At 37.9% G+C, this 24,491-nt stretch overlaps 1 protein-coding gene across 3 annotated transcripts in view; it reads left to right on the top strand.

Annotated features, from left to right (window-relative positions):
• Positions 1-24,491, top strand: part of LOC150082968 (putative phosphorylase b kinase regulatory subunit beta) — a 735,196-nt gene that overhangs the window by 358,887 nt on the left and 351,818 nt on the right. For all 3 annotated transcript variants that reach the window (XM_090377701.1, XM_090377699.1, XM_090377700.1), the window contains exon 16: positions 6,767-6,850. In XM_090377701.1, the coding sequence (XP_090233827.1) occupies positions 6,767-6,850 (84 nt within the window). The remainder of the gene's footprint in view (positions 1-6,766; positions 6,851-24,491) is intronic.

The raw sequence follows: 24,491 nt of genomic DNA on the forward strand, positions 1-24,491 counted from the left end.
CACACATGGTTTGAAGATAAGAAGATCTCGACCACAACTCAGCGTCTTCTACCTGCTACTGGCTGCCAACTACCGCAATTCTATGGATTACCAAAGATCCACAAACCGGGTATTCCCCTCAGACCAATAGTGTCGTGCTGCAGTGCCCCAACGTATGAACTGTCCAAACATATCGCGCGCCTCCTCTCACCTCTTATAGGTAATACCTCGCACACCGTTAAAAATAGCAGTGAATCCATCCACCTCATTAAGGACCTTTCAATCCCTGACAACACTGTCATGGCATCATTTGATGTGGTTTCTTTATTCACTTCAATTCCCGTCCAACAGGCCGTGCACTGCGCCAGAAGGCTCCTCGAGAACGACTTAAGCCTCCAATCCAAGACATCACTATCCACTGATGACATCTGTACCGCCCTCAACCTATGCTTATCAAGCAGCATCTTCACTTTTGAGGATTCACTCTACCAGCAGGTACATGGCACTGCTATGGGTGCCCCTGTCAGTTCCGTAGTAGCCAACATTGCCATGGAAGATCTGGAGGAGCAGATACACCAGAACCCACCTACACCTATTACAACATGGTGTAGATACGTCGACGATATTTTTACCATAATACCACGTGGTTCTGAAACTGCACTGCTGGAATACCTCAACTCCCTATCTAATTTCATCAAGTTTACCATAGAATCAGAGGTGAACGGTACGCTCCTGTTCCTGGACGTCCTAGTGCATCGCGTAGGCTCACATCTAGAGACCTCAGTATACCGCAAGCCTATGTGGTGCGGTCAATTCACTAACTACAGATCCGGCCACGCACCAAGCCATCTGAATAGCACTGCCCGCACCCTATTCTCCAGGGCTTGGAGCCATTCCAGCACCGACACAATTAGGCGTAACGAGATCTCCCGTGTGAAGGCGGACCTAACCAAATGTGGTTATCCATCCCATGTACTAAGCAGATGCCTACTACAGGCAGAAGAACTCACATCTAACCAAAGACCACCGAGCCAAATCGGTATATCGTCCGCCTACATTCCCTATTATCCAGGCGTGTCAGGATGGATCTCGAAGGTCCTTAGAAGTTACAACATCAAATGTGTGCAATTACCCTGCAGGAGCCTACGTTCACTTGTCTCCAGCATGAAGACCCCTGTCACACCTGTCTTACGCAGCAATGTGGTATATCGCATCACCTGTAGAGACTGTAACAGTTGCTACATAGGAGAAACATCAAGACGTCTCCAGGATCGCCTCATGGAACAAGACCGAGCAATCCGGCTTGCCGAAACTGACCAGTCCGCGGTCGCGGAACATTTTTGGGCCACCAACCACGATCTTGACCCCAAATGCGACTTTGAAATAGTAGACCATTCACGACACTTTCGCCACCGCCTATGGCTAGAGTCACTCAACATAGTAAGCAATCCAAAGGCATTAAATCGCCAGAAAGGCATACATCTACATCCCATCCTAGAGACAACCGTTTTATCGCTGGATGATCACTGGTGTAGAAAGCAGTGCACGTCCGTGCAACAACAATGACGCATGATTAACGTGCCTCACTCAGCTCGTATTTTTGTATTTAATTTGTCAGTTGACAAAGGGACACGTGTCTCGAAAGCTACTGATTTTGTTAGTATATATTTGTATTAAACTGGATTATAACTAACTTACGTATATTATAAACTATGGACCCCAGTACTCCAGGCCCATTCGTTACTTTTTTAATTACTCTATTTTGGTATTTACCTATTCTGTGTTATTCAACTTGTGTTTCTGAGCTATTATTTTCTTGTAGATTTACAAGAAAATAATTTCCTGAAATTTTTCTTATAAATCTACACAGTGAAGTGTTCTAACATTTATGCTACTTCTGCCCTATTACCTGCACGTAGAAGATTACCCTTCAACTCCTGTTATGTTTAAAAATATCTGCAACTTAGGGAGAGCCATGGAAAAACTTTATTTGTCTTTAGGCCGACCGGGTAAAGTACCTGCCCGGCAACCCAAAGGTCGCAGGTTCGATTCCCGCCTCGGGCTTGGATCAAAGTACTGCAAAAACCTTGGGAGGTGCAATATGGCCACAGAAGCCGATGCGCCAACAACTACCAAATAAAAAAAAAAAAAAAAAAATTGTCTTTAGGTTGAATATTATCCCAAGCATTTCCTCCCACTAAAGAATGTTGGCTAGGTTTTCTTGCCCATTAATCAATAATAATGATCTTACCCATGACTGAAATCAAACACTTATTGATATTCAATTTTTATTATAATTTGAACTCTTACAGTGAAATCTAACCCTGTAACCTGATATTATTGATATATTTTTTTTTTTATTTTGGAGGCACTGACTGGTAGACTGTAAGAAATAAGGGATAACCTCCTGTAAAAAAAAAAAAAAAACCCACTTTACCCATCCATACTCTCCAAGAATTTGTTTAGTTCTTCTTTGAATTTATTCAAACCACTCTTCTGTACATCTATTCTGCAACCAGCCTTCCTCAACTTGAATTTGTGTTCCCTCATGTGTGTAGCATCAACAAGTGAAAGAATGCCATTAGCATTCAGCTTACTCAATCCATTCAAGGCTTTAGACACCTCAATCAGATCTCCCACAGGTGTCTAGTCTCCAGAAGCTGCAATTTGCAGAACTGAAGCTTTTTTTAGGTGAGCACCCTTTCGTTCCCTTCACTAGTATACATGCACATGTTCTTACTCTTAGTTAACTTATCACAACCCATGTATTGCTTCTTCCATGGTGACACACAGCAGCAGGGTTTGAAATCCCCGACACCTTACTTTCAAGGCTAATGCATGTTCCAGTAGAAGTAGTGCAAGAATTACTTTCACCTCTGCCTACAACTCTATTTAATCTATTAGTCTGCATATCACCCCAAGCTAGAGTTTCGAATCCACCAATCGCTGCCTCGATAGCATCAGCAAACACTCTTGCACTCCCCCTCTATTTAAATGTATCCCATCCCTGTGAAAAATTCTACCCCATCAGCTTTGCACATTCTCTCCAGGGCCAAATTGATTGATACGGTGCTCAACATCTATTCCCTCTTATTGTGTCTGGGCAGAATTGCAGGCACTTTCAAATTTAGTCCTAACTCACAACTTTTTCCCAACATTTTCCTGCACTTGTTTAGTACGTCCTAAAATCTCCTACTTCTAATGTCTTTAGTCACAGTGTGTACAACAATATCACTTTTTGTGCCCTTAAAAGATGATATCTACTGTACATCACATCTACTTTTTCCCCTGGCAAAAGTAGTCCTATTCCGTCTATTCTTTTTACACAACATATGGCTCCTCTGTAGCCAGGTGGACAGGAGCAGCAGTGCGTAGCACACGCTTCTTGATTGGACCGGGGTTCGAGCCCGTGACCACCAAATATGGAGGATGCGGAATGGTCAGGGAATGACCACTGCATATCCCCAGAACAATATGGCCTTAGTTGCTAATGCTCCTAAAAACCAAATAACAAACAACAAACACAACATATTTCTCATTTTCCTGACAATAGAGTCACCGACAATAACTACCTCCTCTGAGACCAGTGCATCTGCCTTGGAGATTGCCACTGTGTTGCCTGATGCACAAGTGTGAGCTCTGGCATTAAGTTGGGCAGCTGAGAACTTAATCCCCCCAGTCCATTTAAATTCCCCATCGAGGGCATCCACCCTACTTTTCAAACTCTCATAAACACCCATCGGAACGCTGAGTTTGCACCTGATTTCTTCACACTTTCTGCACCAAATGCACACAAAGACTTCCCCTTTGCTGTATCATGTCGTGTTAATTCTAGATTAAGTTCTGAAAATATTGCATAAGTTGCACATTTAGTTAGGTCATGATTCGTAGGAGAATCACCCTCTTTGATTCACCCCTAAGCCACAGCACTCCTGCTGAATTATGCCCATTGTTTTGCTGCTCTAGTCTGGGGCATGATTTCCATTTAAATAGAATTTAATTGCTTAAAAATGAAAATTAATCATTTTACTTGATGTGAATTGATTTATTTTATTAATCAATAAAATCAAAACTACACTAAGCTAATAAATTCCTAAATGCCCATGATATGTATGATGCTCTCAAGGTCATGTTATACCTTACTCCTAGTTCAAGATATATATGTTATGCTACACCATTATGTTTGCAGAGTTTTAAATTAGTTATATCCTTATTAAAAATAAATTTCTTAGCTAAAAAAAAAAAATGCCAAAATATCTGAATAGAACCTTGGAGGTACTTATTTATCTCAATTAAACCATACTATTCCACTGCACTACAATATTTGCATTGAAACGCTGATACAATTTGCCCCTTGAATAATAAATCATAACAAAATCATGAACTAAATTTAAAAATAAACTAACAAACATGACTAAGACTATTAAACTATTTGTCGAACACAATTTAATATCTCTTTATGCATTAAAAAAGTTTTCCTCCTAGTGATATTTTTTCAAGCCAATGGGAGAAGAGGGCAAGGCAATTACATCACTACAAATGCAATTAATTGTTGACAACTACCTCCATAACATTCACCAACCTCGTGCATGTGCTTTACTGTCTAGCATTTGATGTTCCATTGTGACATTTTTTGTATATTAATGAATATTTTATATTTATAAATAGTTTAGTATTTTGTAAATATTTTAAATATTTGTATAGTTTGTAAATATATCAGTTAAATATTTTAGTCTTACTCTTTCGGATGCAACAATATTCCTCATGCATTATGGAACCCGAAGCAAAAGGCCTTTTCCTAAGTGACTTATGTAAACACAGTAAATAATTACATAGTGATATTTATTCAACCTTGAGAATGTTGCACTCCACAAATGCACAGGTAAATAATTACATAGGTCATTTCCTGATTAGATATCAATATGTCTTTTATGTAGAAAAGATCTGACTTACACTGGATACCTCTACATTTTATGTAGAAAAGCGTGCGCTGTGGTTGGCGAGCAGAGGGCGATGCCCCTAATGTTAATTAATCAAAAAGGACATTAAAAATTTCCAAAAAACATCTGTTCCCACGAGCTCAAAATTCTTCATCCACACACTTTGTACTCTCATACCATCCAAGCCTTGTGTGAGATTATGTCAGAAGCAAGCATTTCAGGTGTCTTTTGTCATGACCACATCCTCTGTCCACATGTAATAACTCCACTCCTAGTGGATGAATTTTAATGCAATTTTATGTTTGGGCCTATTAAATAGATTTATCAAGCTATCTCAAATTTCATTACAATGGGATAAGTAGAAACCTGAATATAATAACTTGACTCCCAGTGGATGCATTTTTATGAAATTTTATTATATAGTATCAGTCTAAATACACCATAGTTAACCATAAGCGTGAACTACGTATGTAGTGTAGAGGGCATCGTTTTAATTGTATCTCATAATGTGGTTGCCTTCACAATGAGATAGCTACTATTGCATTACTTTGAATAAATAACGCTTCTCTAGTAGAGAAGACTACTGTTATTTATTTTCAGTGGTGCCACCACCCAGACGATTGTTTCGAAGCTATTCAGCTTCATCATCAGTGGGCGGGCAGGTACCCAGGTAATACAACAAGCCATCACAGTTGCAAAGTTATATCCACAATATGAGAGATGGCTTGTTGTGTTACCTGGGTACCTGCCCGCCCACTGATGATGAAACCAAATAGCTTCGAAATGATCGTCTGGGTGGTGGTACCGCTGAAAATAAATAACACTAGTCTTCTCTACTAGAGAAGCATTATTTATTTGAAGTAATGCAATAGTAGCTATCTCATTGTGAAGGCAACCACATTATGAGATACAATTAAAATGATGCCCTCTATGCTACATGCGTAGTTCACATTTATGGGTTTTAACTATGGTGTATTTACACCGATACTATATAGTTAATTATCAAAACCCATAAGGATTATGCCCTGTGCATTTCATTTCAAAATACATTACCACCACCACACCCTTTTGGCATCTCTCATATTGTGGATATAACTTCGCAACTGTGATGGCTTGTTGTATTACTTGGGTACCTGCCCACCCACTGATGATGAAGCCGAATATCTTTGAAACGATCGTTTGGGTGGTGGTACCACTGAAAATAAATAACAGTAGTCTTCTCTACTAGAGAAGCGTTATTTATTTGAAGTAATGCAGTAGTAACTATCTCGTTGTGAAAGCAACCACATTATGAGATACAATTAAAACGATGCCCTCTGCGCTACATACGTAGTTCACGTTTATGGGTTAACTATGGTGTATTTACACTGATACCATATAGTTAATTATCAAAAACCATAAGGATTATGCCCTGTGCATTTTTCATTTCAAAAATGAAATTTTATATTTGGGCCTTTTGGAACAATTTGTCGAGCCTTCCCAAATTTTATTAAAATCATACCAATAATAATCTTCCAATTATTATTTTATTATTTTTTTTTTCATACATATCACATAGGCTATTCATATAACATATACTGTAGCTGAAGCACTGGATATGATGTTTTTTATTACCAAGTGCTGGTTGAAGGAATGAATGGGCAGCATGTGGTGTATGTACGGAAACAAAACGTTCTTGATTTTTGCATAAAAGGTTTTGACTTTTTTTTTTTTATAAATCATGAATTATTAGTATAATGCTAGTGCACCTGTAACACACCATTTATTTTGAGAAAGAAGCATTGTTTTATTTTTTTTTTATGAAATAGTTAAAACTAAAATTTAAGTTTTTATATTTTTTTCTACAGATTTATGAATTTCTTGGAGTTAATAAAAAGCTTTGTTTAAAAGGAAGGCCACTTCGTCCAATAGGAGCATTAGGAACAAGTAAGGTAATATTTATTTTATAATAACTGGCCACATCTTTTTGCTGTACCAGACTTACATGACTTTTCCTTTATAATTTCATTATTTGAAAGTAAGGTACTTTTTTACTGCTGCTTATAATTTGCATTTTTTTATGTACAGCAAAGTAAAATCTGAATATCATGCATTTAGTTTAATTTTTCAAAAACAAAAAGTGTGATTATTAATATAGTAATTATTTGAATACTACAAAAACTTTGAGCAATTCAAAATGATACAGAAAATATTCTCCTCTGCGCGCTCACACACACACACACACACACACACACACACACACACACACACACACACACACACACACACACACACACACACACACACACACACACACACTAAAGTTTTGCAGTAATATTAAAATTAAGATCCAGATAATCCCATAGAATTTTGATTTATGTGACTATATTACATGTTTCCATCCCCCCCCAACCATTGCCATCATTCCTGACAATCCAAATTTATCTGTTCTGCTCATAAGATGTGTGTGCATACTCCTTGTCCTGAGCTCTCTGCACACTGTCCTGATGGAAATGGACTTCAAGGCTGGTGTTGAATGTTTTGGCAATTATCTGAAATATTGCCTTCAAGTTACAGGGAAGGAGATGTAGACTGGATTGTAGTAGGAAGTTATCTTTTAGCCACTGAGTTATTAAATACTGAAGTAAGTTACCCCTGCATGTCATTAAGGCTGACAGTTATGTTAGCTTGAAGAAAACACATAGGTTATTTTCTTTTTACATTTTTTATATATTTTTAATTTTTATTATTTATTTTTTTGATAGTATGAACCAGAGCTATAATGCTCAATACATTCTACGTTGATATCAATATTTATAAAAGAATAAGAGAAGTTTACCTCAATATGATACATAGAACACTTCTCCAGAAATTAAAATGAAAACAATTAAAAAAATCTAAAATCTTACATTACGGTAAGAAATAATTAACAGTAATTAAAAATCAAATGAACAAAAAAATCAATTTAACACAATTAAAAATTGAGTAAAAAATTTAACGAAAAAAATGCAAAACAATTTTCCTTCCTTAAGAAACGATTTTCCTTCCAGAAGTTTTAATTTCTGGAGAGTATCATACGGAAGTTTTCTACGTATCATGTTGAGATAAGCTTCTCTTATTCTTTTACAATTATTTATTTTTATATATTTTATTTACTTTTTGTATGTTTTCATTTTTATTTAGTCATTAATTTTATTATTATTGCTTTTTTTTTTCACTTCATTTCATAGTACTGCTGATGGCTAATAGTGATACTACTTTTTTTAATATATATATATATATATATATATTAAATGCAATATAAATTTATTTATTTATTTTTATTTTTACCCATCAGCTGAAACCTTGATTTTATACTACATTTAATATTCGTTTAAGTTTTAGCCATCTGCAGCTAGTATGAGGCTATTCTTTAAACTACATCTACTCTCAAGATTCATACTTCTAGATGAATTTGGCTTTTACACATCTTGCCGTATTTAATTTATAACTTCCAACAACATCAATAAAAAACAATATAAGAAAACAGTAAGTCAGCAGTGCATCACCTCTAGGGCGTCTAGAAAATGTGCTGCATTCCATTGATCTTCTGAGGATGGTCTGTTAAATCTTTCACAGGAGAATCATACTTTTGGTTCTGACCTTCTAAATTCTGTTCATTTCAAACCTGGACTGAACAAGTGTATTCTGAATCAGACATTGTCCTTCTCCAAATGCCTCGATAAATGTTGTCTAACTTGTCCCTCAATGGATAGCCAAGAGATTAACCACAGCATAGATTCCCTACCTTTTTGCAAAACTGCAAATGCATTTATCTACTCACCTGTAAAATTTGCAATATTAATTATGTAGGACAAACATCCAACTCCCTAAATATCATAATTAATGTACATAGGTCAAAAAGTAAAAACCTGTCCATAGGAAAAAACAATGACACAGATCTGGAACTACTACACTTTCACCACCACAATTTCAGTAATTCTATCGTTAAAATCTTAGCTGTTATTGAAGATAGCCTAACACATGAATACTACAAAAACATTTATATGTGTATTCACAAATCTCTGTATCCACATGGACTAAATATTATCATCATCATCATCATTAGTCATATGGTGCAAGGAAGCCTGAGGGTTATGCTGCACCAGCCTGGCACCTCCGTAGCCAGGTGGGAAGGAGCAGCAGTGCGTAGCACACGCTTCTTGATTAAACCGGGGTTCGAGCCCATCACCACCAAATACGGAGGATGCGGAAAGGTCAGGGAATGACCACCGCATATCCCAGAGCAATATGGCCTTAGTTGCTGATGCTCCTAAATAACAAATAACAAATAACTGCACCAGCCAAAAAAAATTTCTGAATTACCCTGAGAGAGAGAGAGAGAGAGAGAGAGAGAGAGAGAGAGAGAGTGAGTCAGAAATAGAAGGGAATCACCAAGAAAGAGAAGAATTGTGTTTTCCAGCTCAGGATTCTGGTGTGCCAAACCCATACTCACCAGATGTGGGCCCCTGGGGTAAATAACAAATTCTTCAATAAGATTTTGTTCAGTAATAGCTCTTTAAAAAACAAACACTGTATTTATAAATTATTTAACCTCAGTCATATTATGCAGTCTCCAAAATGCAGACACTCATGCAGACAACAAATAGCATAATCCATACAAAAATATAAAATTCAATTTTAAAAAAATCCTTAGTCCTTTGGACAACACTACCCTTGATATACCTAAAATTAACCACTTCCTTTTTAGATTAAAAAAATCAATGCTTAAAGCTTTAATTTCATTTTGTCATAAATCCATGTTCAGTAATATCCAACTTAAACACATCATACAGGATTGGTCTCTACAGAATTGGCAATATTACAACTCACTGCATTGAATTTTGCAATATCAAATTTGCACACGAATGGTTTGACAAAAAAACCCTGGTCTTCCTTGTTCAATAAACATAATAACTTACTACCTTCACATAACCTATACAAATTCAATATACATCATTGTTTCAATTATGATTCACTATTAAGTTTAAAAATCTGTAACTACAAAAAAACTTGCTATCGACTTAGGAAATATTCTACTTACGGATCTCCCATACCACTGCAATAATCCTGCTCCATATATTGATCAATATCATGGATCATAAAGAACCATGATCTAAAAACTGCTATGAGCAAAGCATTTAAATTCAAACCTGTAAATAAAGCTAACCTAAATGGCATCAAGAGAGAATTTATCTGAATCTAATGCATTTTGCTAACAAACTTGCTTTTAACTACACCATTCCACACGAAGCATTCCAAAACTGGATCACCATCATCTATCATGACATTGTAAAAGCTATCTCTAATACCTACGAACTGTACATTAACTTCTACACACCATACTGCAATCTTAAGAATTACATGAAAGAATTATACAATTTTATCATCACCCCAGTAGATAAAGCTTCTAACGACTTTGCCATCTTTTGCAAGCAATTTTACTATAATCAACTTAAAAATGAAATAGAAAATAGTTCCACTTTTACTCCCTGCAGTCTTAATACTGCTTCCACTATTAAAAAGCTAATAGCTTTACACAAAAAACTACATACTGAATTACAGAACTCAACCTTACCCTTTCTATATATGATAGCCAAATTCCATAAACAACCTGTAGGCTTCAGATTCATTACTAGTTCCAAAAATAGTGGCTGCTACCTTCCAGGCAAACAATTTTTCAAATTACTCAATACTATTTTTAACAATCTTACATCCACCTGGATCATAAACAATAACCAAGCTGTCCTCAACACGTTCAAATCTAATATCACCATAACCAGCATAGAAACTTTTGATTTCATCGACCTCTTCACTTCAATCCCACATAACCTAATGGTATTTGTGCTAAAACAACTTTATCACACATACAAAGATAAATTGAATATAAGTGCTAATACGTGGAACAGTTATGTCAATCTCTGTTTACTTAATAACTATATCTTCAATGGCAAACTTACTTATAAGCAAACCATTGGTGTACCTAGGAGTTTCCAAATGTCCAGCTTAGTATTCAATCTATTTTTATACTATTATGAAGAAACATACACCACAACAACCCTAATCATAACTTTTTAGCATTCAGATATGTAGACGATATCATTGTTTTAAATACAAACTGTGAACCCTTAGCTAATGCAATTTACCCCATTGAACTTAAAATAAATAAAGAAAATTCCGCTAATTGCATAGTCAACTTCCTTTTAATTCAAACCTGTATCACTGTTATATATCACTATCACTGTTAGCAATGTCACTATTAGCAATATCACTGTTAGCAATGCTTCTCTTCCATACCATATTGGTATATGTTATAAAAGATATAAATTTAACTTCAATATCATCTGTTATTTATTTATTTGGTTTTTTAGGAGCATTAGCAACTAAGACCATATTGCTCCGTGGATATGCAGCAATCATTCCCTGACCTTTCTGCATCCTCTGTATTAGGTGGTCATGGGCTCGAACCCCGTTCTAATCAGGAAGCGTGTGCTACACACTGCTGCTCCTGCCCACCTGGCTACGGAGGTGCCTCAATATCATACACCTTACCAATTGACACTCTAATATTTCCAACAAAGTACATAAAAATATAATTTGTACTGAAACCATTAGACTTGCTAACATATGCAGTAACCATTTACTGTTCACCACAGCTCTACAACTACTTTACAATAAGCTAATTAATAATAACATCCCTATCTATTTGTGCCTCCATAGCCAGGTGGGAAGGAGCAGCAGTGCGTAGCACACACTTCTTGATTAGACTGGGGTTCGAGCCCGTCACCACAAAATACAGAGGATGCGGAAAGGTCAGGGAATGACCACCGCATATCCCGGAGCAATATGGCCTTAGTTGCTAATGCTCCTAAAAACCAAATAAAGAAACCTATCTATTTTATAAAATAAACTTTCAGTATAGTCTCCCATTTTATCAGGAATAAACTTAGTTATAATTTACTATGAAATGGTCAGTTATAATCGTATTTGTACAGTTGTAATATTATTTGGTGGGATTTCCACTACTTGGTAAGTAATAGCTATACATGATTTGCTATGGAATTATTTTCTTTAGAATGATTACTTTGTTTCTTTACTCACTAAGTTTTTACTTTTTAAGTATCCACTTGATATTAGCATTAGCATTAGTAGAGGCATATGATGCAAGAAAGCAAGCTTATGCAGCATCAGCAAAAAAAAAAACACTCCCCCCCCCCCGTTTGTTTGAAATACCTGTCCAGCTGAGCCTTAAATTTATTTAGGCTATCAACTTCCACAACAAGGGATGGAAGTTTGTTCCGCCAACCAACCACCCATTGGCTAAAGACAAATTTCTGCACATCAATCCTACATCTGTCTTTCCTCAATTTTAATTTATGCCCTCTCAGGTGATTATTCTGACCAAGAGGAAGAATCCCATCAGCATTGAGCATGCTCAAACCATCCAAGGCTTTATACACCTCTATCAGATCACCTCGCCGGTGCCTAGTCTCCAGACACTGTAATTTGCAAAACTTAAGCCTTTCTTTGTAAGAGCACCCCTTTGTTCCATTCACTAATCTTGTGGCCCTTCTCTGTACTCGTTCCAGCAGCTCTACATCCTTCTTGAAATGAGGCCTCCAGACCTGTACATAGTACCCAAGGTGTGGCCTGACCATTGCCTTATACAAGGGAATAATCACCTCCTTATCCCTGCTAGAAAAATTCCTATATGTCATTGGCAAGACACCCTGAGCTACTCTTGCAGCCCATCTGCACTGCTCAGAAAACTTCATATCTGCCTGCATAATTACCCCCAGGTCATTCTCCATCACTGTCAGTGTACCACAGAGTTGATGCACTACTCTGCGGTTACTGTTTCCCATATGTAGTACTTTACATTTGTCAATGTTAAACTTCATCTGCCACCTCTCAGCCCATGTGCTCAACCTTTCCAGATCCTGTTGCAGCAGCACAGCATCAGTAGTGTCCTTAAGAACCCTGCCAACCTTTGTATGTCTACAAACTTCGACATTAAACTTGATATACCATCATCAATATCATTTATAAATACAGAAAACAACAATGGACCTAATACTGAAGCCTTTCTAAGATCCACATATATAATATCAAAGTTATTCCCTGCATCCAGTTCTTTTGTGACTGCATCATTGTATCCCATCAAATTGGTCAGGCAAGACTTTCCCTTAACAAAACCATGCTGTGTCCGAGCTATAACTGAAGTGTTGTCTAGATGATCCTGCAGTGCATCTTTTACCAGTGCCTCCATTAATTTTCTTGGAACAGAATTTAAACTAACAGGTCTATAATTACTTTTGTTAGTCTTTGATCCGCCTTTGTGAATTGGGGTCACATTTGTACAGCTACAGGCTATGGGTACCTCCCCTGAGTCCAAAGAAGCTCTCATAATTATGGTTAAGGCTTTGCTTACTTCCTTTGCTGCCTCCTTCAGTATAACTGGATAGATGTCATCCACCCCAGGTGTCTTTTTTATGTTTATTTCTCCTCAAGAATTTCTCCTCCACTTTCCTCTCAGTTAGAACGGGGTTCGAGCCCATGACCACCAAATACGGAGGATGTGGAAAGGTCAGCGAATGACCACCGCATATCCCCGGAGCAATATGGCCTTAGTTGCTAATGCTCCTAAAAACCAAATAACAACAACATCCTCTCAGTTATTAGAAAATCATCTAGCTCACTGTCAGAGTTTACTTCACCTCTGGCATTCCCCTTCCTGAATAACTTCTCATGTGTGAATGTAGATGCAAAATATTCATTTAGTTTGTTAGCCACCTGAGCAGGATCATCAACAGTTGAAACATCAGTATCCAGTGGACCAATATCCATATGTTCTAACAATCCTTCGTGAAATCACTTATAATTCACTTCCCATGTTCAGGCTTTTTTTGACATTTCTGATTATGTTTTCAGGTTCAGATAATAATATGTGTAAGCAAATGCAATTTTTATGGGTCTTGGATCTTTCAAGAATTTAGTACCTTTCAGCTCTTCCTTTTGTCCTCAGTCAAATGAGTATTACCTTGGATTATTTGCACTAAATCTACTAATTAACCCATCTTTGGATATATACTAATCTCTTTCCCTATTGAAAATATTCATTACTACCAAAAAAAATTTTCAATACCTATTCACTTTTGGATTCATCATCTGTATTCATCTAATACTATCTTTGGATCTGTGTGACTCTTTATTTATATTTCAAAATTTTCTGTATAAGTTATTTTCTACAGTCTCCTAAGGATTTGATGTCTAACACCCCACCATGGGGTCTACAGTCACCTAGTTATATGCCATCTTGGATTTATTTATTATTCTTTCATCATTGGATTTTAACTAGATTTTCTTATCAAACCACCTATGATTCTTACTATGCTCTTTCAACATTGGATATGTTTAATTATTATTACATAAATTATCTTCAGCACCTTTCACCTTTGGATTCACATCTGGAATTACCTTTGGATTTATGCTACTCTTTCAACAATATATTTATTTATTTTTACAGAAATGTTTACTGATATTAGTACTATTTTAGTAGTATTAGTACAAGTACTTCAGTACTTGTTCACTTCTAACTAGTTAAATAATGCATTACAAAAAACTTAATAAAGATGCCATTTTGGACTATAGGTTATAATTCTTAACCTTGCTTCTCCATCTCAGGATATTATGTTATTCTTTACCTGTTTCCTGCTTTTCATACTTACCTATGTAATTACTCATATTCTGGATTTAAATAATTTTACATGCAAGCAATATTCCCCTATTTGGTAAAATTTTGATTAATAGACCGGGATTATACAGCATCCATATTTTGCTAAATATATAGACGCCATATCACTTGGTCTTCTTTCAAATAATTTTGATCTATACTTATTTTTTACTTTCTGTTTTACTTAGCTGTCATTGCTAAGTTCAATACTTTTTATTTATCTATGAACTGTTTTATTTATTTTGTCTATATCTGATAACTTTATGTCTGTAAAGTACTTTTATTCCAACCACATTTCTATTAGCATTAGCAAAGGCACATGATGCAAGAAAGCAAGCTTATATAGCATCAGCCAAAAAAAAAAAAAAAAAAAAAAAGCCTTCTCATTTCACCCATCCACTCGCTCCAAATGTTTGTCAAGTTCTGCCTTGAATTTATTTAAGCTATCAACTTCTACAACAACAACAGATGGAAGTTTGTTCCGGCAATCAACCACCCGCTGGCTAAAGGAAAACTTCCACACATCTATCCTACAACCGTCTTTCCTCAATTTGAATTTATGCCCTCTCAGGCAAGAGGAAGAATCCCATCCGCATTGAGCATGCTCAAACCATTCAAGACTTTATACACCTCAATCAGATCACCTCGCAGGTGCCTAGTCTCCAGACACTGTAATTTGCAAAAATTAAGCCTTTTTTCGTAAGAGCAACCCTTTGTTCCATTCACTAATCTTGTTGCCCTTCTCTGTACTCATTCCTACATCCTTCTAAAAATGAGGCCTCCCGACCTGTATACAGTACTCAAGGTGTGGCCTGACCATTGCCTTATCCCTCCTTAATCACCTCCTTATCCCTGCTAGAAAAATTCCTGTATATCATTGACAAGACACCATGAGCTACTCTTGAAGAACATCTGCACTGCTCAAAAAACTTCATATCTGCCTCCACAATTACCGCTAGGTCCTTTTCATTCTTTCCCGCTGTCAGTGTGGTACCACAGAGTTGATACATTAATATGGGATTACTGCTTCCCATATGTAGTACTTTACATTTTTCAATGTTAAACTTCATTTGCCACCTCTCAGCCCATCTGCTCAACTTTTCTAGATCCTGTTGTAGCAGTGTACTGTCATTAGTGTCATTAACAACCCTGCCAATCTTCGTATGGTGGTTGTCAGGGGTGTTGACTGCTCTTCGTGGACTAATAACATTAGTCCACAAAGAGCAGTGTCCATTGATTACCACTCTCTGTCTTCTCCCACTCAACCATCCCTTTATCCATAGCAGCAATTTGATTCCAATGCCACACTGCTCCAATTTGTGCAGCAGTCTTCCATGTGCAACAGTATCAAAGGCTTTTCTAAGATCCAAAATATGATATCAAAGTTATTCTTTGCATCCAGTTCCTTTGTGACTACATCATGGTATCCAATCAAATTAGTCAGACAAGACTTCCCCTTAACAAACCCAGTGCCTCCATTAATTTCCCAAGAATAGAAGTTAAACTGACAGGTCTGTAATTACCTGTCTCCCCCTTTGAACCTCCTTTGTGGATTGCAGTCACATTTGCACATCTCCAGTCCATGGGTACCTCCCCAGAGTCCAGGGAAGCTCTCATAATTATGGCTAAGGGTTTGCTTACTTCCTTTTCCACCTCCTTTAATATAACTGGATAGATTCCATCCACCCCAGGTGCCTTTCTTGTGCTTATCTTCAACAATTTCTCCTCCACTTTATTCTCAGTTATTACAAGATTATCTAGCTTACTGCCAGAGTTGAATACACCTCTGGCATTCCTTTCCCTAAATAACTGGTCATGTGTGAATGTCGATGAAAAATATTCATTTAGTTTGTTAGGTACCTGAGCAGGATCATCAACAGTTAAACCATCAATATCAAGTGGACCAATTTGATTCATCCCCTACCTTCTAGAGTTTACATAAATAAAGAACTGTTTGCTGTTTTTCTTTGCATTCTTTGCAAAAGATTTCTCGTAATCTGCCTTCGCCTGCCTAACCTCCTTTGTAACTTGGTTACCGACCAGCTTATATCTATCATAGGCTTCTGTGTCACATGTTAATATATATGTATCCCATGCATTTTTATTCTCTGTCACATGTCTAATTAGTTCATCTGACATCCATTTAGGCCTAAATCTTGAACAATATTTCTTTGTTGGTATGAAAAGCTTAGTAGCTTCCAAGATTAATTCTTTCAATGCTTCCCATTTTGAATTTGTTGTTGATAACATCCTCGGTTAGTTCCACCGAATAGAATTTAAATACTGTCTCAGACCATCGTAGTCACCTTTACGAAAGCAAAAACCTTTCCATTTACCCTTGATGGTAGTTACCTCTTTGAGTAAATCCCACTTCAGCACACTGTGATCACTGCCACCTAGTGGTTCCTTTATCTGTAGATTCTTGATGCATGAAGAATCACTACTGATAATCAGATTAAGAGTACTACTCCCTCTAGTTGCCTCCCGAACATGGTGCTGTAGAAAACAATCATCCAATAAATCCACTAAAGCCTTGCTAGTGTATAAGTGACCAACCCACAAATTCCAGTCAATATCCGGGAAATTAAAATCCCCCATTATAAGACACTCTAATTTACTGGCCCACTCTATTTCTCTGCACAATTGCTCATTATACTCATCAGATTCGTTAGGCCTATAATACACACCTACTCTCATTTTTCTTTTCCCAGTGCTTATGTCACACCAAACAGACTCAACATTACACTGTCCACCCACATCAACTGGATGGTCTTCCTTAGATTTTATGTGTTTCTTAACTAACAGCATAACCCCTTCTCCCTTCCTGTCCTGTCTATCCTTTCTGTAATCCTTTCTTTACACATTGTACTCCCCAAATTCCAGTTCTGCACTGCTTATGTCTATGTGACACCATGTCTCTGATATCCCAACAATATCTTCCTTTGATGTCTTGACTAGCACTTCAAGCTCATTGAATTTATTAACAACTCCTAGCATTGGTGTACATGCAAGCATACATGCACCTATTTCTACTCTTAGTTACCCTATCCCCCAGGGGCTTACATCTGGTGAGTATGTGTTTGGCACACCCAGGGTCCTGAGCTGGATATCATCATTCTTATCTTTCTTGATGATTCCCTTCTACTTCTCTCTCTCTGTCAGGGTAACTCGGAAATTTATTTTATTTTGTGCAGCATAAGCCTCAGGCTTCCTTGCACTATATGGCTAGTAATAATAACAACACAGCCGATGTATTTACTTGTTCCACTATGGCTCCCAGCAGTCCTGGAATTCCCATTGCCTTGCTTTCCAGGCTGCTGCTCAATTGCATTTCAATAGAAGTAGTGCAAGAATCACTTTTACCTCTGCCAGCGGCTTCAGTTAATCTATTAGTCTGTGTATCTCCCCAAGTTAGCAGTTTTCCGACCCACCTAACTCTGCCTCGATGGCATCAGCAAATATTCTTGCACCCTTTCTATTTAAGTGTATCCCATCCCTGTAGAAGCAGTCTCTCCTGTTAACAAGCACAGACCAGGCTGAGAAAAATTCTACCCCTTGAGCCTTGCACAATCTCTCCAGGGCCCAATTGATCGACAAGGCTCTCATCATATACTCCCTCCTATCATGTCTGGGCCGAATTGCAGACACTCAAATTCATCCCTAACTCATGGCTTTTTTTAATAATTCTGTAATTCTGTTAAGTAATTCTGCCGGTCTCCTACTCTTTATCCTGGGTCTCCTATTCTTAGTGCCACTGTGTACAACAATATCACCCTTTGTGCCTTAAGGGATGATATCTGCCCTTCATTGTCATCAACCTTTGCCCCTGGCAGACATACCCTGGTCCTGTTCCATCTATCCTTTTTGCACAATATGTTCCCCATTTCCCTGACAATAGAGTCACCTACAACAACCGCTGTGTTGCGTGATGTTCAAGTGCAAGCTCTGGCATTGATGTGGGCAGCTGAGAGCTTGATGGGCCCCTCAATTTAAATCCTTCGAGGGCATCCAACCTGTCCTTCAAGCTCTCATATAAGCCCATAACAATGCCGAGTTGACGCCCGATTTCCTCACACACCTTACATCATACACACACACACACAAAGACATTCCCCTTGGCAATATCATGTCCCATTCCTGATTGCTCCATAAACATCAAACAAGCAGTGCATTTCAATAGACTGTGATTCAGAGGACAACCGCCCCCCCCTCAGTTCTCCCCTGAGCCACAGCACTTCCACTAGTTTGAGCCTAGTGGAAGTGCTGTCATGATTTCTATTCAAGTTGAATAAAAGTCCAATACAAGATATAACCCTAAACCTATATCCCAATGCAGTTATAACACTATATATATGTATTTCGGTGTCGAATATTATCTCCGAGTTACGTTATATGACTTTCTTATCCCCTGTCAACTTATATGTAGTAATTTATGATGTTACTTTCTAATAACTAGGTCATTATATTTATTTAGTTAAAAAAGTACAATTCAATTGACAGTGAAATTTGATAAGATTAATAAATTTTACTGATTAATTGATACTTCTATACTCGCTATCCAGTTTTCCGTTAAACCTTACACTATCTAGTTTTCCCTAGCACACGTTGTATCATATAACAATGGCAGCAAGTTAGTATATCTACATTATAGATATACTTTCTCTTTTCCAATGCCACTCTTATGTCTCTCTACACTCTTATTTTTTAAAAATACAACTATAGAGGGTCACTCTTTCCATATATATTTCCATTTCTTCACAGTTCTCTGTTAAGTCCATTATACTGCTAAAAATTGCTGTATCCTGTAGTGAAGTCACTAATGTGGTAATGCTTTAGATACTTTCATGTACTCTAATAAATAGGTGCGCTTTATTTTGCTGCCTTCCTTTTGATAAGCATTACTTGAAAACTCCAGGTATTGTAACTTTTCTCATTATACTTTTGGTTTGTGTTTTGGCACATTTTTAGACATATTTTGACTTACATGATTTTTTGCCTGCTTTTTTTTTTTCCCTGCAGTACAAGCATTTGGTATTAGTCTCCTTTTTATACTAACACTTATAAAGCCAGGGCCCTTACTAAAAGGTTAGGCTTTACAACCCCAGCTAGCCCAGTACATTTAATAACTTTTTCTATACTTTTTACCTTTCTACTTTCTATTTCTACCTTTTTCCTGTTTGTAAAATTATTAGTGCAATACGAGTGTGATACGAAGATTCCAACTGTCCTCATTCTGTCTCTATTTTCGTCTTTATTTAACTACTCCTTTATCCCTTCCCCATCCTCAGTTTAATACCTCACCCATGCCATATGCTTGTTCTAAATAATTTTAATTCTTCTAATTTCTACTAAATTCCTACACTAATATATTTTTCCAAATCTACTTAAAAATCTACTTGGAAAATTAAATGCACTAGGCATAATCCTTATGGGTTTTGATAATTAACTATATAATATCGGTGTAAATACACCATAGTTAACCCATATATTTGAGCTACGATTGTAGCGTAGAAGGCATCGTTTTAATTGTATCTCATAATGTGGTTGCCTTCACAACAAGATAGCTACTATTGAATTACTTCAAATAAATAACGCTTCTCTAGTAGAGAAGGCTACTGTTATTTATTTTCAGCGGTACCACCACCCAGACGATCGTTTCGAAGCTGTTTGGCTTTGTCATCAGTGGGCGGGCAGGTACCCAGGTAATGCAAGTTATATCCACATTATGATGTGGATATAACTCATAATGTGGATATAACTCATAATGTAGTATTACCACCACACCCTTTTGGCATCTCTCATAATGTGGATATAACTTCGCAACTGAGATGGCTTGTTGCATTACCTGGGTACCTGCCCGCCCACTGATGACGAAGCCAAACAGCTTCGAAACAATCGTGTGGGTGGTGGTACCGCTGAAAATAAATAACAGTAGCCTTCTCTACTAGAGAAGCGTTATTTATTTGAAGTAATTCAATAGTAGCTATCTTGTTGTGAAGGCAACCACATTATGAGATACAATTAAAACGATGCCTTCTACACTACAATCGTAGCTCAAATATATGGGTTAACTATGGTGTATTTACTCCGATATTATATAGTTAAAAATCTACATATAATTCAAAACCTTTTTCCCACTCTGAAAACACTTTATTTTATGTTATTTTAGCTTTATTGTTATTTTATATCATTGACACTGCGTTGGGACTACCTTATTCATACTGTATGAGAATGTGCTAATTTTATTCTTTTTGTTTTTTGGCTTCATTTCACCTCTCTACCACTGTTATGGACAAGTATAGAAATGCAGTTCCTGATACATGGTCAGTTGTAGTCCCCTGATGATATACTTGACCATGTATCAATATTTATTTTAGCTTTCATCAGATTTTGCATTTTTGCTATCCCTCTATTCGACTTATAACTAAATTTGCCCACCCATATCTGATGACAGTTATCCCACCTTTTATTTTATTTGTTTAATCATTTGGTATTAATCATTTTACTTTGCAGTTCCCTCACTTCTAATTAGCTTTGCAATTCAACCTATAATTCTCGTAATTCATCATAACTTATTGGATATTCACATTCTTTCTCCTTTTACAAACCTAACATACTTCTTTTTTTTTCTATCCTCACCCATCTAGTCCATGGCACTTTGTGTACTTTTCACCTCCATCTGTCAGACTTATCTATTCTTAAACACAAACACATATATATATCAAGTGGACATCTGTGGTTCTTGTTTGGAGTACTTTCTTCCAGGCAGATTTTTTCTAATTTCTGATTTTAAATTATGAATAGTAGCTGCTGATTGTATACTCTAAATATTATGTTGATACAATGCCTATGATTTTGCCTCTCACTTAGACATTGCAGTTCTTTTTAATGGGTCTTGTGCCATATAACCTAGCATATTTCATTATTATTATTATTGCTCTTATATTATTTCTCCCTGATTGGGGGTTTCACCTATTGCTACCAAGTACACAGAGTGGTTGTTATGTATGGTGTTACTGTTGGTCGCGGAGCTCTGACTGATCGAACAGGTTTTCAGGAATGTGACTTTTTGGAGTTCCTTGTAGATGTTTGCTGGGAGACCTATTACTGCTAGGCTGTTATGTAGGGTCTTTGGCACCATACCGGTGGTTGACACAATGATCAGGATGGTTCTTTACTTGTTGCATATACCACATCTCTTTGATCTCCTATCTTAGGTTCGTGTACTTCCTAATTTTTTCCTCATGGGTTTTCTGCAGGTTGCCAGTGTTGGGCACCGCTTTGTCAATCAGATAAGTAGCCTTTTCCTTCTTGTCCACAGGGGTTATGTCTAGTCTGTTGTGTGGGATTATCTTATCCATTATTATGGCGTGGTCCAGTACAGCTTGTAGGATGGGGTCTCTAGTACTGCCTGTGGTTTGTACTTGTAGTACTGTACACTTTCTTTGATCAACTGGTATTTTCTTGCTAGCTTCTGATGTATTATCCTGGCTACCTGGTCATGTCTACTAGCCTACTCAGTCTGGGTGATCACCTTTCTTCCCACAGTGATGTGTTCGATCGTTTCTGAGGCCAGGTGGCATTGTCGACGTGTGTCATTGGACACTTCGGGCTCCTTGGCGATGTATTTTCTATAGTTTCTGGTGTTGATAACCTGGTCTTGGATGGCGAGCATGAATCCTTCAGTCACGGGGAAGAGTGTCCTGCTCTGGACACTCTTTTTTCATGCATTGAAAGCAATTTTATCTATGTGATCTTGATGGAGGTCATTGCGGTTCTGCAATGAAAGTGTTCTTTGCCCATCTTTCTACCTTTGTTTGTGCCATCTGTGTGGGAGGGGACTCCTCGCTTAGGTTGAGTGGGGTATACTGCTTGTCTATCTTCCTTATGGCCAGATAGAGTGCCACTGTGTGTTCCAGAAACACACAGCAACACTCTTATTATTATTATTATTGTTGTTGTTGCTCTTATATTATTTCTCCCTGATTGGGTGTTCCACCTAGTGACGGGTATTGCCACCAAGTACACAGGGTGGTTGTAATGTCTGGTGTTACTGCCGGTCGAGGAAATCTCTGACTATCCTAGGTTCAGGATTGTGACTTTCTGGAGTTCCTTGTAGGTATTCTCTGGGAGACCTATTGCTGCTAGGCTGCTATGTAGAGTCTTTGGTACCATACCAGTGGTTGACACTATGATTGAGATGGTCGATACTTCTTGCATATGCCACATCTCCTTGATCTCATGTCCCAGGTTCGTGTACTTCCTAATTTTTTCCTCATGGGTTTTCTGGACATTGCTAGTGTTCAGCACCGATATGTCAATCAGATAAGTAGCCTTTTCCATCTTGTCTACAAGGGTTATGTGCGGGATGGTCTTATCCGTTATTATGGTGCGGTCCCAGTACAGCTTGTGGGTTCGGGTCTCTAGTACTGCCTGGGGTTCGTACTTGTAGTATGGTACACTATCTTTGGTCAACTGGTATTTCCTCACTAGCTTCTGATGTATTATCCTGGCTACATGGTTGTGTCTATGAGAGTACTCAGTCTGGGTGATCACCTTGCCCCCGCGGTGATGTGTTGGATTGTTTCTGAGGCCAAGTGGCATCATCGACATGTGTCATCTGACATTCCGGGCTCCTTTGCGATGTATTTTCTATAGTTTCTGGTGTTGATTACCTGGTCTTGGATGTCCAGCATGAATCCTTCAGTCTCGTGAAAGAGCATCCCGCTTGTGAACCATGCATTGGAAGCAATTGTGTCAGTGTGATCTTGATGGAGGTCATTGTAGTGTCTGCCATGGAGTGTCTCCTTTGCCCGTCTTTCTAACTTCGTTTCTTATAATGTCTGGGCGGGAGGGGTTTCCTTGGTTAGGTTGAGTGGGGTATACCACTTATCTATCTTCCTTATGGCCTAGTGGAGTGGTGCTGTGTTGTTCTCGAAGTAATCCTTCAGGTTAAGTATTGCTGTTTTCTCTTGTTCTGTCAGGTCTAATGGGTCCCTTCCTCCCTTTTTCTGAGGTATTGTTATTCTCACCACTGCTGACTTCGGGTAGTGTTGGGGACTCTTGGTCGTCATTGTCCTTGTTTTTCGCATGATATCTTCTAGCTCGGTGTTAGTCCAATCTATGGCCCTGAAGGTGTATGTTAGTACTGGAGCTGCATAGGTGTTTATGGCTTTAACGGTGTTCCCTCCATTCACTTTTGCTTTTAGCAAGCTTCTGAGCCTGATGATATTTTTCGGTCAGGCACTTCTTGATTTCCTTTTGCTCTAACTGCTCAGCCTGCATCATCCCTACGTATTTGTAGGTCTTTCCTTCTGTCATAGCTTCGATCTCTTTACCAGTCAGCAGCTGGTAGTTTCGGACAACTAATTTTTCCTGGTGCACTGTGTGGGTCTTGCATTTTTCTAGACCAAATTCCATCCAGATTAATTGCTGGAGTTGCTTCTCAGTTGCCATGTAGAACTTGATGTCATCCATGTACATCAGGTGGGTGAGGGTGTACAGGTTCTTTCTTCCTTCTTTAAGGTTATATCCATACTTGCTGCCGTTGAGCATGGTGGATAGTGGGTTGAGTGCTAGACAGAACCATATTGGGCTCAGAGCACTCCCCGAAACATTCCTCTTCTAATGGGGATTAGGCCTGGTTGTGATGTTCTCGACCTTAATGGTGGTACTCCATTTTGCCATTGTTGCTCCTAAGAAGTTTGTCACTATTGGATCGACATTGTAGATCTTCAGGGTCTGTATTAGCCAGCTATGAGGAACGGAGTCGAAGGCCTTGCAGTAATCGATGTAGGCCGTGTATAGGTTGCGGTGCTTCT

Source organism: Mastigoproctus giganteus, chromosome 7, assembly GCF_048544385.1.
Source record: "Mastigoproctus giganteus isolate SK-2022 chromosome 7, ASM4854438v1, whole genome shotgun sequence".
In the NCBI taxonomy this organism is placed as follows: domain Eukaryota; kingdom Metazoa; phylum Arthropoda; class Arachnida; order Uropygi; family Thelyphonidae; genus Mastigoproctus; species Mastigoproctus giganteus.